Here is an 18,566-nt window from a genome sequence, read left to right on the forward strand (position 1 = left end):
ATTTTGTTTTGTATCAACATTAGGTCCACTACATGCCAAAGTAAAACAAAGTCACTCAAAAACAAATCCCACATAGGAATAAACAATGGATTGTTCCACTGGAGTAAAAGTAGGTATGAAGCTGGCTTAGGGCATATCTACATGTATAGCACTGCTGCAGTGCATCTGGTGAAGACGCTCTATGCCAGAGGTGGGCAAACTACGGCTCGCAGGCCACATCCGGTCCACGGGACTGTCCCGCCTGGCCCTTGAGCTCCCAGACGAGGAGGCTAGCCCTCAGCCCCTCCCCTGCTGTCCCCCCTCCCCCATAGCCTCAGCTCGCTGTGCCGCCAGTGCTCTGGCCTGCCACTCCTGCCGGGGAACACGGCGGCATGGCTGGCTTCAGCATGGTAAGGGGGCGGGGAGCAGGGGGGTTGGATTAAGAGGCAGGGAGTCCTGGGGGGCAGTCAGGGGACAGGTGGCAGTTGGATGGGGCAGAGGTTCTGGGGTGGGGGGCAGTCAGGGGACGAGGAACAGGGGGTTTGATAGGCAGGGAGTCCTGGAGGGCTGTCAGGGGGCGGGGGTGTGGATAGGGGTTGGGGCAGTCAGGGAGCAGGGGGGGTTGGATGGGGGTGGGATCCCAAGGGGGACAGGGGGCCCCAGGAGGGGGCAGTCAGGGGACAAGGAGCAAGGGGGGTTGGATGGGTCGGGGATTCAGAGGGGGGCAGTCAGGGGGCAGGAAGTGGGAGGGGGCAGATGAGGGCAGGGGCCAGGCACAGCCATCCCTACCTGGCCCTCCATACAGTTTTGCAACCCCGATGTGGCCCTCGGGCCAAAATTTTGCCCACCCCTGCTCTATGCTGATGGGAGAAAGTTCTTCCATCAGCATAATAAAACCACCTCTGTGAGCGGCACAAGCTATGTCGGCAGGAAAAGCTCTCCCACTGTGAACAGTGCTATGTCATTGTAACTTATGTCACTCAGAGGGGGTTTATTCAAGTTGAAACGTAACCCATTCCTGGATTTGGCTTTATTGATAGACCCAACAACAGAACAGAAGATAAAATTCAGCCTATGGTTTCTTCTGTTTCTAGGGCTTCCTGAAGGATGTCTCTATCTCTGCCCCTTGTCCCCCTGTTCAGAGATTCATACTGTGATGGGTTCGGTCACAGAGATCCCCTTGGGACTGTCACCTGATGTGCTAAGACTACCTCTGAGCCCATTTTCTCTGCCAGTTTGGGCCTCCAGAATCCTGCCTTGTTGAGCCAGACACACCAGTCTGCTCCAACACAGACCCAGGGTCTGAACCCATGCGCCCCAAAGCTGCAGACTTAACTGAAAACAGCTTAAGAAATGCTCCTGTCTGCAGCATCCAGACACCCAGCTCCCAATGGGACTCAAACCCCAAAGGAATCAGTTTTACTCTGTATAAAGCTTATACAGGATAAACTCATAAATTGTCCGCTCTCTATAACACTGATAGAGAGATATGCACAGCTGTTTGCTCCCCTAATATTAATTACTTACTCTGGGTTAATTAATAAGCAAAAAGTGATTTTATTAAATATAAAAAGTAGGATTTAAGTGGTTCCAAGTAATAACACACAGAACAAAGTAAGTTACCAAGCAAAATAAAACAAAACACGCAAGTCTAAGCCTAATACATTTAAGAAACTGAATACAGGTAAATCTCACCCTTAGAGATTTCCAATAAGCTTCTTTCACAGACTAGACTCCTTCTTAGTCTGGACCTAATCCTTTCCCCAGTACAGTCCTTGTTCCAGCTCAGGTGGTAGCTAGGGGATTTCTCATGACTGCAGCCTCCTTTGTTCTGGTCCACCCCCTTATATAGCTTTGGCACAAGGCGGAAATCTTTTGTCTCTCTGGGTCCCCACCCCTCCTTCTAAATGGAAAAGCACCAGGTTTAAGATGGATTCCAGTACCAGGTGACATGGTCCCATGTCCTATGAGACCCCAAGCCTTCATTCTTCCTGGCCTGACTCACAGGAAGGCTTGCAAGTAAACAGAGCCATTTACAACCAATTGTCCTAGTTGATGGGAGCCATCAAGATTCCAAACTATCATTAATGGCCCAAACTTTGCATAGTTACAATAGGAGTTCAGAGTAACACTTCAAATTTCTAGCTTCAGATACAAGAATGATACATTCATACAAATAGGATGAATATACTCAGTAGATTATAAGCTTTGTAATTATACCTTACAAGAGACCTTTTGCATAAAGCATATTCCAGTTACATCATATTTACACTCATAAGTATATTACCATAAACATATGGAATGCAGCATCACACATACCCACCTGTCTTCTAGCCGGGTGGAGTTAAAGCCATTTGTCATAATGAGTCAGCAAAATTTACTTAGCAGCATTATGTGAGGTTTTAGCTCCTGCTAGGTGAGTGGGTCAGTAACGAGGCTCTGAAAGGATCTCCACTGAATCATTCCCCAAAGGTTGATGAGAGAGAAAGAAAATAAAAAGCAAGACAAAACTTGGGGTCTGATGGCCCAGCCAGGAAGGGGAAACTCTGCTTTCCACTCTACTTCTCCTGCTGCTGATGTAGGGACAAATTCAGGCTCCTGATCCTATCATGGTTGCTCTCCAAGTGCTCCACCCCATCTCACCCCCAACCCAATCCTATTGCAACTCCTCACCCCTCCCTGCCAAGCATTCAGCTCTGTGGGCAGCACTGGTTCAAGAGGCTGTGATCCCAGCACTGCTCCAATCAGAACACGTAGTGGCTAAAAGTATCACTCCCACTCAACCAGGGGTTCTTGCCAATATCCCAATCTTGCAATCTTTTGAAGCTGCAAAGTAATGTGGGATGTGAGTGGGACTAGCAAGAAACTACAGATAGATTTTGGGTCTCAGTTGGAAGAAAAGCAACTGAGAACCATTGGGTACATGTCCAAAAATAACAGGAGTACTTGTGGCACCTTAGAGACTAACAAATTGATTAGAGCATAAGCTTTTGTGGACTACAGCCCACTTCTTCGGATGCATCCGAAGAAGTGGGCTGTAGTCCACGAAAGCTTATGCTCTAATCAATTTGTTAGTCTCTAAGGTGCCACAAGTACTCCTGTTCTTTTTGCGGATACAGACTAACACGGCTGCTACTCTGACACCTGTCCAAAAATGTTCACTGCGGTGGCTATCCATTCATCTTATAACCTTTAGCCCAGTGGTTATGGCACTTGCCTCTCATGTAGGATATTAAGTATTTTTATAAAGTGGAACAGCTTCAACAGCAGAGATTACGAGCAACCCACTCCAAAACAGTCTGTAGCCTAGAGGCCAGGATACTTCCCCAGGCGGAGGGATCCGAGTTCAAGTCTCTGCTCCAGAGAAGGGATTCAATTATGGGGTCTCCCATTTCCCAAACAAGTGTCCAATCATCGGGCTGAAGGTTATAAATGGGATGGATGCACAGACACAGTTTGCTGTTTTAGAATAATTCAGATGGGAAAAACTTTATCAGGTCAAAGCCAGCCTCTACCCAGCTCTATTTAGGACACAGGGGCAAAGAGCTGAATACAAAATTTAGTTTTTTGTCATTTCTTATTGCAACAACTTCCATAACACTATAAATTGCATTACTTACCCCCAGAAAGTTCCTCTAGACTTGGGACATGAAGAGCAAGCTTTTCAACTTTGGCCATTTTCTATTTCTTTCAGCAAACTGGACAACTGATTTATAAATTCTCTGCTGAAGAGATCAGAGTACACCAGGCACTGAGACTTACTGATCTGTGAACAAACAGAATGGTTTACTGATTAAAAAGGGCTTGCACAGCTGCATTCTACTTTTTGATATGTAAGCGGTTTTTTTCAATTTCATTTAAGAATACAAATTATAGTAGACTAGACTTTTTGCTTCATGTGACAAATTGTGATGTATGTGCTTACAATGCTAATTTCCTCATATGTTTTGGAATGACAATATGCATAGCATGCAATTCTAGAGAGGATTCAGAGCACTGTATCCATAAGGACTTAGCCCCAAGCCTCCAACTCGGTCTGTGCAATCAAGCCCCTGACTTCAAAGGACTCTGAACACATGCAGGTGTTTGCCCAGGTGGTGCTTTAATTTGTTTTTCTATGAAAGCTGAGAGTCATGAACTCAAAAAGGCAGTCTTCCACCTGCACCAAAGAAGTACAGTACTGGTTCACTAGGAGGCCCAATTTGACCTCTGGGCAGGCATGAAACCAAGACTTTCCCCTACAAAAGAGAAGAGGGGTTGCAGTATTTCTGTTGATGGAGAACAGCAGCAGAGATGGATGTACCTCTCCTACAGTAACCTTGTATGTAACAATTGTTTTGTTAGCAACTACCTGAAACTAAGTTTTCAAAAAAGTTTATTGCTCACAGTTCACAAGTTCAAAGTAGCTATAGTTTAGTCAGTTCTACTACAACACACAATCAGGTGATTGGAGCAGGCCACCAGGAAGAGCTGGTTAGATCCAGCGCATAAGTCAATAACACCAATCATTCATTAACTCTTTAGTCACATCTGCCTTACTGCCCACAAAAAGGAAACAAGTCCCAGATATCCATTCAGTGGGGCTTGGAAAAAGTCTACTTGCTTACCCACCAATAGGAAAGAAGAAGTTTTTCCAAGTGAGTACAGGGGCATTATATGACACGTCATTCCATATTCTTTATTAAAATATGCTTATGATATGAATGACATAACTAAGATATACTTTTATTCAAGATGGCTCATGTGAGATATCACTGGAAAGGTTATGATTTACTGAATGTGATTAATCTGTGTGCCTGTATCATGTCTGTATCTGAAGTTAGGAATATAGACTGTGTATCTGTATTTCAATTATGCTACTTTGGGTGACACCCACTGCTAACACTTCAGGTACAACAATGGATAAGCCAGACGGGGCAGACGGCCCATCAGTGAGGACAATGGACTGTGAAAAGATTGGCCTTCCTGTGGACACTCCATACTGCCACTGACTCATGGACTCTGATACCAAAAAGTCATAGAATCATAGAATATCAGGGCTGGAGGGGACCTCAGGAGGTCATCTAGTTCAACCCTCTGCTCAAAGCAGGACCAATCCCCAACTAAATCATCCCAGCCAGGGCTTTGTCAAGCCTGATCTTAAAAACCTCCAAGAAAGGCGATTCCACCACCTCCCTAGGTAACCTATTCTAGTGCTTCATCACCCTACTAGTGAAAAAGTATTTCCTAATATCCAATCTAAACCTCCCCCACTGCAACTTGAGACCATTACTCCTTATTTAGTCAGGTGTTCTTGTCACCTGATACTAAAACATTACCTGGGATTTCTTGTAACTTTCCACTGTTAGGGAAGGTGGATCAAATTTGGGAAACAAAGGATTCCCGCCTTATGTAAATCCTATTTAAGGGTAAGGAGGAAGGCAAACGGGACTCCTCCTCTCCATGGCTGTCTGCCCAACAAGGAAGACTGCAAAAGCCACCTGAAGGGAAGGCAAAGGGGGAGTCCAGACTGAGACTGGGGTCTAGTCTGAAAAGGAATATAACTGGAACTCTGAACCACAGAAACTTTGCAAACTGTCTGCAACAATATCTAGAGTGAGAAATACTATTTGTAACCAATTTCTTTAGTGAAACTAGTTTAGTTTGCATGTTTGATTTAATTTGCTTAGTAATCTGCTTTGTTCGGTTTGTTACCCCTTTTACCAATTAACAAACAAAACAAATTTTATTAAATCCCCGTCCGAGCCCTGCTGCCGGAGCTCCGGCGGTGATTTAAAGGGCCTGGGACTCCCCGCAGCGGCTGGAGCACCGGGTCCTTTAAATCACTGCTGGGGAAGCCTGTCCAGTCCAGCACGGCGTACCGGACTGAACCCAATATAACGCAGTCTGACCTATAATGCGGTGAGATTTTTTGGCTTCCGAGGACCATGTTATATCAGGGTTGAGGTGTAATTATTAGAGTTGATAGGCAGAGTAATACAAAGCCAGGAAGGCACTCAAAAGGTAAAAAAATATGTAGCTTGTATTTGAGGTGTTGGGGGGGAATCCAGTGGCGGAATGAAAAAGTGTGAGGGGCTATTTAGTCAGAGCAATTAACCAAGAAGGTGACTTTTAGTAGCAACATTTTGAATGGATTTAAAAGGGGGCAAGGTTGCATTTATCAAGAACAGAAAGGAGGATGTGGCAATAGTCAAGACACAAAGTGACAAGGCCTGGACAAGAGCTTTAGCAGTGTGGATTGAGAGACTAGGTCAGATCTCAGAAATGTAGGATTCAGTGAGGATGCAGAAATACTACTGGGTGGCTAGGGAGATGGCAGAGCTGTAGAAGGAGACAGTACATTTTGTAGTGGAAGAAGTCTGCATGGTCACAGCAGGACTTCTGTGAAGATGATCAGCTGGTGGAGAGCAGGAAAAGAAGAAACAGATGCTGGGGGGTGAGTCAGGGTTTGAGGTTGCTTGAATGGATGAACTTTGCAAGGGGGGAGATGGTCAAACAAGTCCAGGATGGTGGAAAGTGTGGAGTGGAGAGAGTCAGTGGTTGACACAATGGAGAAGAGGGAGAAGAGGACTTAGAGAAGAGAATAGGTTGATGGACTGGGAAACGAGGAAGTAGGGAAAGGAAGAGGGGCCAGGAGGACCCTCCATTCAATACTACTATTCTCCAGTAGTACTGAAGGAGGCCAGGTAATGGCTAGATAAGGAATTTTGTGATGTAGAATGAGCTGATCTGAAGCTCTCGGTCAAAGGAGGACATGAGGATAAGGAGACAGGAAGTTAAAGGGTCAGGCAGGAATTTTGTCTGTACAAATGTTCTCAATTATGCAGTTTCCATCCTGCCTTCATAAGATACCTGACAGAACAGAAACTTTGTTTTTGTTCCATTGATTGATAAGTTTCTGTATGTTAGAGACAATCTGTGTGTTAACACAGATCTGCTATGCAGAGAGACGGGAACACAAAAAAGATCCACTTCAGGGTAGTGATTCTCCAAAGCAAAATACAAAACTCTGAAATGTACAGTCCTGTTTAAATTTACCCACCTGCCTGATTGCAGGGTTTCTCCGTATCTCAGCACAGTCATTGATGTGCTGCCAAATCTACAGCTGAAGGTGTGCGATACTTCCCATCCCTTCACAGCTATGCCTGTGGACAGACAACTTTGCCAAGCAGTAATAGAATGCAGCTAATTATGCACTAGGCAGTACCACTACTGCCATTCAGAACTGTAAGGCTAGCAGAGAAAGGAGCAAGAATCATGTCAATTTTATGCTATTGCTGCTTTTCCAAATGTATGAGCATCTACTGAGTTCCAGGCGTGGCCGGGCATAAGCCTGCCCACATCTGAAGGCCCCACCCGAGCCTAAGGGGATGAGCTACTTAACCCGGGGCTCAAGCAAGTTCAGGGGACAACAAATGAAAAACAGGGACAGGAGTGAGGTCATAGGGCCAAAATCAGGAATCCAGAAGGAGACACTGAGCAGAGAACCCTGGAGAGCACCCACTGCTCCTCGAAGGTGTCTAGGAGCTAGCATACGCAGCCCAGAGAAACTGTCCGAATGCGCGATCGAAGGGAGGAGCGGAAATAGGCCTCACAATCGCAGACTGCCTCCGCTTCCAACATCTTCCTACTGATATGATGAATGGCCACCTGGGCTAGTGCCAGAAGGAGGTTGATGAGGAGGTCTCCTGACTTCAGGGGACCATGGATGAGGGGTGCATAAATTAGCAGGTGCGGGGAAAAGTGCAGGCAGAACCTAAGGAGAAGGTTCTGGAGGAGCCGGAAAAGAGGCTGCAACCTGGCGCACTCTAGGTAGATGTGCACTGGAGTCTCTCATGCTTCAGAAGAGGCAGGTGGCAGGGAGAGGGGTGAACCGTACCAGGTACACAATCCAAATGTATCATCATGAGCAAAGGCAGGATCTGTTGTTATGGAATAGTGAGGAGGATAAAACAGAGGCTGGGGATGGGGAGAGTAGTGGAGAATCACCCCTGTGGGAAAAGAAGCCTCGGGAAGAGATAAATTTGAAGCTCTTACTTCATCAGAGCAAGTCACAAGCTGCTTTAAAAGGTGCAGGGGCAACTACCTAGGGCTTGTCTACATAGTTTTTGTTCCTATTAACTATATCACTTTAGAAACCAATATAATTAAATTAATGTAAAGTAAGTGTGTGTGTGTGTCACTAGTAGACACCCCAGCAATAGAGGGTTACAAAGGAGGACAGCTTTTCTTGAGGCAGGAGGGAGAGCTCAGTGGTTTGAGCATTGGCCTGCTAAACCTAGGGGTGTGAGTTCAATCCTTGAGGGGGCCATTCAGTGATATGCAGCAAAAATCTGTTGGATGATTTAATTGGGGATTGGTCCTCCTTTCAGCAGTGGGTTAGACTAGATGATCTCCTGAAGTCCCTTCCAACCCTGATAGTCTATGAAAACCTTCACAACTATGTCTGACTAGCAGGTTTAGTCCTCTGGCTAGTAAATGTAATTTTTTTCCACACCTTGTTAGTACAGGATTAACAGTAATCCACAAAGAATACTAATGAGTGAAATTTTCCATAAAATATACATATACTTACCATTTCAGTCAATTTTTAGTACCAATAAAACACAGTACTGCATTCCAATTCAAAGTACAAGTTAGTGTCTTTGATGGGCTCTTCCTTTCTTTCCTCCCTCATTGGAATATTTTGGTGCACAAATGAGACATGCCCTATGCAGTAACTTCCACCATGGAGCAGCAGTAGAATTGGAATGGTCTTGACTAGAGTTTTTGGGGGAATTGTTATGGGCTGGTGATTTTACTTAATTGACTCCAATAGGGCTCGGTGTAAGGGGGTTATGGTCTACCCATGTGGATTAATTTGCGGACTGGGGCCTAAAAGACAAATCTAGAGTAGTTATGGCACATAGGAAACAATTAAAAGTAAGCAATAACTTAAAGGGCATTTTAAAAAGTAATTAATAAACACATCAGAGCCAGGAAAGCAACAGCCCCTTCTCTACAAAACATCAGAACGGCCATCCTGGGTCAGAGCAATGGTCCATCTAGCCCAGTATCCTGTCTTCTGAATGTGGCCAATCCCAGGTGCTTCAAAGGGAATGAACAGAACAGGTAATCATCAACTGATCCACCCCCTGTTGCCCATTCCCAGCTTCTGGCAAACAGAGGTTAGGGACACTTCAGAGCATGGTTTTGCAACCCTGCCCATCCTGGCAAATAACCATTGATAGACCTATCCTCCATGAACTTATCTAGTTCTTTTTTGAACCCTGTTATAGTCTTGGCCTGCACAACATCCCCTGGCAAAGAGTTCCACAGGTTGACTCTGCGCTATGTGAAAAAATACTTCCTTTAGTTTGTTTTAAACCTGCTGCCTATTAATTTAATTTGGTGACCCCTAATTATTGTGTTATGATAAGGAGTAAATAACACTTCCTTATTTACTTTTTCCACCCCAATCATGATTTTTATATCCCCCTTGATCGTCTCTTTTCCAAGCTGAAAAGTCCGAGTCTTATTAACGTCTTTTCATATGGAAGCTGTTCCATACCCTAATCATATTAGTTACCCTTTTCTGTACCATTTCCAATATCTTTTTTTTTTTTTAGATAGGGGAACCAAATCTGCATGCAGTATACAAGATGTATTTTAGAGGCAATATGATATTTTTGGCCAAATTATTTATCCCTTTCCTAATTATTTCCCAACATTCTGTTAGCTTTTTTGACTGCTATTGCACATTGAGTGGATGTCCACAATGACTCCAAGATCTCTTTCTTGTGTGGTAACAGCTAATTTAGATCCCATCATTTTATATGCATAGTTGGGATTATGTTTTCCAATATGCATTACTTTGGATTTATCAACATTGAGTTTCATCTGCCATTTTGTTGCCCAGTCACCCAGTTTTGTGAGGTCCCTTTCAAAACACAAAAGCAAAGTTTCAAATGAGAATTACTCAGTTCTGAAAGTGAGTGGATAGGTGAATAAACATGCCCAGACAATAAGGTTAATGACTCATATGATGTACACCTCTACCCCGATATAACGCTGGCCTCAGGAGCCAAAAAATCTTACCGCGTTATAGGTGAAACCGGGGTAGAGGTGTACTTACTCTGTTCACTTTATATTAACATCTGTGGTCTCCTGGTTCCATTACATCCTCTGCTAATAGGCCTACTGTGGCACGCCTACTTCTGAGAAATAACAAACCCTTAGTAACAATCACAGCCTCACACACGCTCTTTCAACCCTTTGCCAAGAGGGGAGCTCCCGTTATAGGGACAAGGTTGTGAAGCAGGATGTAGGAAGAGGAGCGGCGCATTAGCAAGGCTTTTCCTGTAGTACAACCACTAACGATGTCACTTCCCTACACTAGCCTTGCCCTTTCCCCTAAATCCACCGCTTTCGGACACACACAGCACCCTTGGCACGGCGGGTGTAAGGAATCACCCAGCACGGGGTACCTGTGCCACCGTAGCCAGCGCGTAGGGTGATCAGCTGTGTGTTCAGCAGCCGCTATTCTACTTACTAGAGTACCGCTGGGGAGGGGCTCTGCTGGCCCGCAGCTGGGCTCCGTCTGCGCAAGCGCACCAGTCTCCCGTGCCTCTGCTGCTGCCACCACCCTTACAACGCTGGGGAGAGAGGGGCCCACCCTCAGTGCCTCTCCCAAGATGGCGCTCGCGGACAGCCCCCTCTGCTCCCTTCTTCCCATCAGGCCAATCAGCTCTCGCGAGAGCAAGTGCGCTATTTAAGAAGCCACACAGCCATTGAGCAGCCCTTGTCTTGGACTCCCAGAGAGCGTGGCGAGGACAGAGGGTGAGTCGTGTGGGGGTCGCTTGCGCTATCCAGTGCCATCCGCGGCGCTGGGCCCCTGGGCTGGGCGGGGACCCTCAGGGGGAGGCTGGGGAGGATCCGGGGCTTTGTTGGTGGGAGGTCATCCATTAGCTGCGGCAAGTTATGGGGGTCTCAATGCAGCCCCGCTCCCCTCTAAGGGCTGGGGGGCCTGGCCGGTCTCTATGGCCTTGTCCTTCCCTCCCCAGGGCCGGCGCCCCCCATTGGCTCGGCAGCATCATGGGCTAATGGTACGGCCCGCTCCCTTGCTAATGGTACGGCTCACCCCTTGAGAGAGGCTTCCCCTCCCCCGGCGAGGTGCCTTGGAGCTAGTGTAACCTAGAGAACGGCCCGGCCCCGCCGAGTGACCAGAGCATGGGGCAGGGCCGGGTGTCGGGTTCCTCCGTTCCCTGCTCTGCCGTGGGCTCGCTGTAACGTGGGGCAAGTCCTTCATCCTGCTTGACTGACTCAGGTGTAAAATGCTTCGGGCAGCATGTGGGTGTAATTAGTACTGTGTGTACGGTGAGAGCCTGGCTGGCTGCACGGTGCTGTAGAAGTGGGGAGAGGGATAGAAATAGACAGCAGCAGGTTTTTAGGTGTCTCTTTTTTTAATCAAAAAGAACAGGAGTACTTGTGGCACCTTAGAGACTAACAAATTTATTAGAGCATAAGCTTTCGTGGGCTACAACCCACTTGTACGTGGGCTACAACCCATAAGCCCACAAAAGCTTATGCTCTAATAAATTTGTTAGTCTCTAAGGTGCCACAAGTACTCCTGTTCTTTTTGAGGATACAGACTAACATGGCTGCTACTCTGAAACTTTTTAAATCAATTTGTGGGAGGAAACACAAACCTTGTTACAGCAACACCAGGGTTTTGGGGAAAATTTAGGGTGACCAGACAGCAAGTGTGAAAAATTGGGACAGGGTTGGGGGTAATAGGAGCCTATATAAGAAAAAGATCCCAAAATCAGGACTGTCCCTGTAAAATTAGGACATCTGGTACCCTAGGAAAACTCCTTTCAAATGTTCAATTTTTAACCCTAACTATTATTTCTCCGCCAGGAGAGGTGATGGTGCTGCTGCTGCAGCAGGGATCAGGCCTTGCCAAGCTAGGGTAGGGAGAAAAGTGGTGTTGTGGAACTGCATGAAAGTCTTGTTTCTGCATATTTGTATACACATCTAAGTTTGAAAGCACCATAGTTAAGCAGCTGGTGTGCTGTGACTACCCGTTATTTCTCGGTTACCTTGTGACCCCTAAACTGTACTATCTCACTTCCCAACTTATTCATGTAGTAGCAGACACTGCCAGTATTAAACTTTAGTATGTTACAAATTGTCTGAGCTATCACAAGCGAAAGTTAAAAGAACCTTCACAGAAGAAAAAGCACCTTTTGACCTTAACTGATATGTTTACTTTTCTTATACAGATCACCTTTCTACTATTGTCTCTTGGCAAGGAAAAGTCTTAAGACTTAATACAATTCCTTAAATGTCTTAAACTAGCCAAAGCACATCCTACTCCCTACATCACCTTTCCCCTTTATCTGCAGGGATTGCAAACTCCTGTTTGGCTCCCCCTTTGACATCACAACCCTGCACTCCTAACATTCTTTATTTCAATAGTTAGCGGTTAACACCAGATGCTGAAGGCTGGCACACTTTGCTAGTGTCAACTGTTGATGTTAGCCTGAGATCTGTACATGTGTCAACGTTCACGACTACTTATCTAGCTTATTGGGTTAAACTGTAGGAGTTTGATCTAGTGGGGATGGGGTTTTCCAGTATGCCTGGTGGAGGGAAAGAGTGAACAAATCAATGGGATGTGTGTACCCCATATGCCATCAGGTGCTTTGGAAAACCCAACTCTTGAATTTTAATCCCTGCTTTCAATACACCTTGTCCATTGTTTTGGGTATGTCTCATCTCTGCCTCAGTTTTTTCATCCATAAGACAAGAATACTTTCCTACATCAGTGTTGTGAGACTGATTGGATGTTTGCAAAGCACTCTTTTGGACACAACTAAATATTGTTAAAAGTGCACACTTCTTTAAACATTACAACTGTTTTTGAAATATCACTGGGCAGTATAATAGGTGATTATCTGCAAAGACTTTTATTTACTGCTCCAAAAAGCCTGAATGCTCAATATTGGGGCAGGAAGGATATTTTATACTACACCCTGAAGATCTTTAATAAAAAATATTTGTTGGACAAAAATGTCTTAGAACTGAGGTATTTGTAGTAATTTTGCAGAATCCTAAAGGTTGGGTTATGTCCACCTTCTTCTCTTCATGCTAATGTTTTTCAGACTACTTGTCACTGCATACACTATGCATGTTGCAGTTATTTGGCTGCGGGTGAAGAAAATGAGTGCCATACCCTACACAGCTGAAAGTTGATGGTTATTCTGAACTCTAATACAAAGTAGTTTGACTTTAATAGAAGAAAAGATACTGATCAAGACTTTTGGATGGGCCTGTTTTTCCTCAGTCTCTCAAAATAGTTAAGGCAGTGGTTCTCAACTGATTACACATTGTGGGCTGCATATGTGGCCTGCAGTGTATTACCTGAGCTGTGGGGACTGACTGGGCAGGGCAGCCTGGACCCCTGCAGTGCTGGGTTGGCTGGCTGCTCACTCAGTCTTGTCTGCATGAGGCCAGCTGGGAACCTGGAGGGACCTGGCACATGGGCCTGCCTTGTGCTAATTGGGCCATGGGTTGAGAACTGCTGACTTAAGGTAACCTAATTGTAATAAAAAAAAACCCAACCCTGGTGATTGATCTTTTACTGAATATTTTTTTTATTTTAGGACAAATTGAAAGATCAGAATGACTGATACTGATGAAGCCAAGACTTCAGCTTTTGACCACTTTGAAGATTCCCAAGATCTAATATATGCGCCGCAAGAACAGTCTAATGTGCATGAACATGTAGCTGCAAGGAATTCATGTTTAGGCTCTGCACAGAAAGATTCTGTATGTGAAAAATCTTCACAGGAATCCTACATCAGGGGTAGATCTTCCAAATATTTCACCTACTTGACCACCACTGTTCCAACCAATGCTTTGCTGGATGACATCGGTTCAGAGATGTGAGTTCTCTCTTCCCTTCCCCTCCTCCTCCCCACCCCCCCAAAAAGCTACATGTCTGGTAAAACAGACTGAATGCCCTAAATCTCTTAAGATACTGGATCCAGTTGTATGAGATCTTGGTTGAAAACACAATTCATACTGCTGACTTCTATTTAGGATGATGTACTTGGGTTGGTGCATATGCAGTACAGTAAAACCTCAGTTACAAACTGACCATTCAACCACAAACCTCCTTTGGAACCAGAATTACACAATCTTATCAGCAGAGACAAAAAACAGACAGTAAAATACTGTTAAATGTAAACTACTAAAAAAAGGAAGGCAGCATTTTTCTTCTGCATAGTCAAGTTTCAAAGCTGCCTTAAGTCAATGTTCAGTTGTAAATTTTTGAAGGAACAACTTCAAAACAACTGTTAGGAGTTAAAAACATTTCAGAGTTAAGAACAACCTCTATTCCCAAGGTGTTGGTAACTGTGAGGTTCTACTGTTCACTTGAGTGATTTTTGTGGGGAGGGCGGTTTCTTCATTAGCTCCCCACATGTTAGACAAGTATTTTCCAAACATAGGAAGGCAGACCTTGCCCCAAAGAGCATACAGTCTAAATATCTATGTAAATAGTTATCTAGGATACCCTAGAACTCCTAACCCATGTCATATATACTTTGGCTTGAAAGACTTCATATCTCTACCAGCCACAATTCCTTATTTCTTCACTCCCTTCCAGTTTTGCTTTTTTGGGGGCCAAATTTTTTTATTTAAACCATATGGCGATGGGGGTACCAGGAATTGAGTCTTCATTCTCCTACATTTTAAGCTGGCTTTTATGATTTATTAAATATCATTAGCCTTTGAATTACCTCTTTTGATTAGGCAACATTAAGGCTCTAGGACTAAAATTCCATCTGGCTTTTTTCAATTTGGTATAAAAAATTTTTAAAGGCTTGTAAATACCTTGTAATCTTACTTTTAAACTTTCCAATAACAATCCAGTGCCTGTACTTGAGTAACAAGGAAGTGACTTTCAGTTCCAATGGTCAGTTCCTCTGTAGTTCCTTTCATCCAGAGTCTTCCATAAACAGTGGGTCTGATTCTGTCACCCTGTATCTTGTGTAGGCAATCCTAGTGCAAAAGTGGGAGTAAAACTTTGCATTTGGTAGCACTTGTCATTGTGCAGATTAACTACACAAGGTTCTGGGTAAGAGAATTCAGCAAAGAAATCTGTTATAGGCTTGTGAGATAGAGAAGTGTGGCTGTTCTCCAGCTGGGTTAAGTGAAGAACAGGATGGCTTACCCAAGGTCAGTCACTGGCAAAGCTGCAAGTACGGAGCATAACCCAGGAGCCTGGGCTACCAGCTTCTTCCAAACCACTATTCAAAGGATTATTTCAAAGTAACTTTATAGTGGGCTTTTACTACTGAACAAAATTGTGTGTAATCAGGTTAAACCAATTTTAACAGTTACAGAAATGAAGGTGCCCTAGTATCATAGCCTTTCTCTGCAGGGTGGTAGCAACCAACAAAAAGCTAAGGAGAGCCATTATATGGACGTTTTAAGGTACAAGCAGAAGCTTGATTGTGGCAAGAAGCCTTGCCTTATAAACTTTTAGAATGCGGTGAAGAGGTTCTCAAACCAAATTGCAGTGTACCTTGAGGGAGGTAAGTGTGCACCTGGGGAGGAACTAGCTCTCCAACTGCATCTCCCCCTTTTGCACACTCTAACATTCACTAGTGGCTTGGTGCAGCAGTGCTGAAACCTTACTGGGGAAAGGGTTGTGCACTTGCTGATGGAGCAGGCAGGGGCTGCCTCCCCACTGCTTCCATAGTATATGCTGCCCCCAGCAGCATCTTTCCCCCTTCATTCCTGCACACTCCCTTTAGGTTGGACCAGAGCACACACTCCACTTGTGGCAGACTCCTGGCAGCTGTAATGCCCCTCCCCCACAGAGGGGCTGCAGAAATTAGCCTGGAGCAGTTGTCCTGCTCAGCCATGCACACTGTCCCTTGCTATGGGCCAGAATTACACCAGCCCCTCTCCAGTTGCATGGCCATAGCCTGAACTCCGGCAGCATGTATATGGTGGGGAGGTGCGCCAACATGCGCTGCCCACTGGAAGGGAAAGGGGCACACACCTCCTCCAGCTTGGCATTCAGTTGCACTGCTGCCCCTGACCCCAACAGTGCCCCTATGCATATACACAAAGTGACCTTCCCCACACATAGTACTTTCTTGCTTGTGTAAAACACCTGCCAGCCCTTCACATCTCCGTCCATTGTGGTATATAGGTATCCTATACAAAAAGAATAAGAACCCAATTTCCTCCATGGGACATACTCTTTACTCCAACTCTCATGGGCCTTGGAACTAGATTGGGACCAACTCATTTCAAGCAGGTCACAAAAGCAGGCTCTTGAGCTCTGCAGGAGCTCTTGATGCTGCCTTCCTCCCTGGGAACAGCTTGTTTGCCCATGCTAAGGAGGAGGTGATGTGGGGTCCCTGAAGCTGGTCAGGGGGTGGGGGCCTGCTCCCTGCCTATGCACCTATAGGGAGGTGCAGTGGGTTCTTCCCTCCCCTTAAGATGGCTCACTATGACAACATTTGAGAACCTTTGCTAGATTGGCTTTCATTTCAAGCAGACACCTGTTACAGCAAGTTGCCATGCAATTTCCAATCCGTATGAAGTCAAACTGGTACTAAACAGACTTTCCAAGGAAGGATAGCAGTCTTGTGGTTAAAGCATGGGTATGGAAAGTGTGTTTTGTGGCTCTGTCAGATTTCCTATGTGACCATAGGCAAGTTGTGAACCCACTCTACGCCTCAATAGGTTTTTCCATCTGTAATATATTTCCCTGCCTCAGTGGCATGAAGGCTTAATTCACACCTATAAAGCTGTATAAATAAAGCTTTGAAATCTCTGAAAGGCTCTGTATTCATACAAAGAATATGAACATGAGTGGCCATAGTGGGCCAGACCAATGGTCCATCTAGCCCAGTGGCTGGTGCCAGATGCTTCGGAGGGAATGAACAGAACAGGACGACAGTTGAAAGATCTATCCTGTTGTCCAGTCCCAGCTTCTATTCTCAAAAGGGTAGTAGGTAAAACTTCAAATATTTAGAACAAGTGATTTGTTTTTAATAAAGAATCTTGTGTAGCTTGTAGCCAGCTTTCTACTTAACTCCCTTGTGGCTTCACCTGAAATTAAGATGCATGTTTACTGATCTAGTGCATTAGGTATCTAAGGGCCATACTTAGTCAAATTTTTTTAATAGTAATCACCATGAACACCTAATCACTCCAAAGCTACTAGAGAAGATAATTTTGTTTGATACTAGGAGAGTTCTTTGTAGTCAGTGTGTAATTTATCAGAAACATCAACTGTGCTTTCAAAAAAGTTAACCATTTACTCTTGTTTTGTTATCAGTGACCTTTCTGATTCTACTAGCAGCTTGATCCAACACAAGTGTAACATTACACCGGCAGCTCGAAGTTCAACAAGGCACTTGGCAAACTCTCCAGCAAATACATTAGACAGAGACACTTCGACTGACTCCTCTCTGGACCCTGGGTCTCCATTTAAGTTGGCTAAATCCCCAGGGCTGTCTAGATCTGCACTCAATTTGAAAGCCAGTTTTGACTATTACTTGAGGAGGAAGTATAGGAGACAAGCACATCAAAGATGTAAGGAGAAACCAAAAGAGAGAAAAAAGAGGTACAAGAGCACAGGAAAACCTAGAGGGAGACCACGGCTAACTGCTCCACAAGAAGAGCAGAAAAAAAGACTTCTAGACAGAGGTTTTCAGTTTCCTTTTGTGGAAAAAGAATATGGAAGGAAACATATCCCCATGAAAATGATTTTTGAATATGAGGTGAGATTTTGTCCTTTTTTTATTAGAGTGGTTTCTAGAGGCAGAACAAACTTCAGTCTTTGCAAACAAACTAGTTGCCAAAAGGTAACTATTGTGCTTTTGCACTTAAGAACCACTGACTAATTTGGTCAGAGTACAGTGAATTAAATTCACACTTTCAGTACAACATTATAGATGAGATTGTATGCAGATTACTTGACAGCATAATTTATCAGTTAGTACTAAATCCTTGAAACTGATTTGCTGTATAGCACACTTTAAATATATGCTGAAGGGTCTATCTTTGGTATTAGAAGTTAGAAATAAACAGATTTAGTCTGTCTTAATAATGGCATTGATTTTCAAGGTCTTGCATAATGTAACAAGAAATCTGTTTTTCTTAGCAAGCAGCTTTAAAGGGATATTTCCAATACATTAAGATGCTCAAATATGAAGAACATCTCAAAAAGGCTTTAAAAAACCTGAATGCTAGTGAGGATTTAGAAAATGAATGTATGGCGATGCGGAAACACAAATACATAGATGACGAAGGACCCATTTCTCCTATTGAGGAGACAGAGTAAGTTCACGCTGCTTATTATTATTATTATTATTATTTATTATTAACACCTTCCATCTATTTCCTTAACTGGCATTGAAGTTATGATGAATGCTATCTGTGTACTACATAATCATTAGGGAAATTTATCCTTGCAATATCTCTTTGAGGCAGGGGAGTAAATCCCTATACAGATCAGGAACTGAAGAATCAGTGAATTAGTTTCTCACGGTCACATAGAAAGCTTGTGGCTGAGC

The 18,566-nt window shown here is 44.4% G+C and overlaps 2 protein-coding genes across 36 annotated transcripts in view; one reads left to right on the plus strand and one right to left on the minus strand.

Annotated features, from left to right (window-relative positions):
• The window catches only part of C1H11orf54 (chromosome 1 C11orf54 homolog), a 29,324-nt gene extending 18,679 nt beyond the window's left edge, over positions 1-10,645 (minus strand). The window contains exons 1-2 of one of the 2 annotated variants that reach the window (XM_065581635.1): positions 10,511-10,645; positions 3,600-3,745 (exon numbers count right to left, since the gene is read on the minus strand). In XM_065581635.1, coding sequence (XP_065437707.1) covers positions 3,600-3,657 — 58 coding nt within the window. In that variant the 5' untranslated portion in view covers positions 3,658-3,745; positions 10,511-10,645. The other variant, XM_065581636.1, reaches the window with a different exon arrangement.
• TAF1D (TATA-box binding protein associated factor, RNA polymerase I subunit D) overlaps positions 10,571-18,566 on the plus strand; it is a 40,089-nt gene continuing 32,093 nt past the window's right edge. For 25 of the 34 annotated variants that reach the window (XM_065581607.1, XM_065581604.1, XM_065581619.1 and 22 more), the window contains exons 1-4: positions 10,571-10,797; positions 13,626-13,907; positions 17,327-17,771; positions 18,155-18,330. In XM_065581607.1, the coding sequence (XP_065437679.1) occupies positions 13,645-13,907; positions 17,327-17,771; positions 18,155-18,330 (884 nt within the window). In that variant the 5' untranslated portion in view covers positions 10,571-10,797; positions 13,626-13,644. Of the gene's footprint in view, positions 10,798-11,877; positions 11,930-13,625; positions 13,908-17,326; positions 17,772-18,154; positions 18,331-18,566 lie in introns of all 34 variants that reach the window. The other 9 variants (XM_065581632.1, XM_065581602.1, XM_065581621.1 and 6 more) reach the window with 3 other exon arrangements.

The sequence above is a fragment of the Chrysemys picta genome, chromosome 1 (genome assembly GCF_011386835.1).
Source record: "Chrysemys picta bellii isolate R12L10 chromosome 1, ASM1138683v2, whole genome shotgun sequence".
Classification (NCBI taxonomy): domain Eukaryota; kingdom Metazoa; phylum Chordata; order Testudines; family Emydidae; genus Chrysemys; species Chrysemys picta.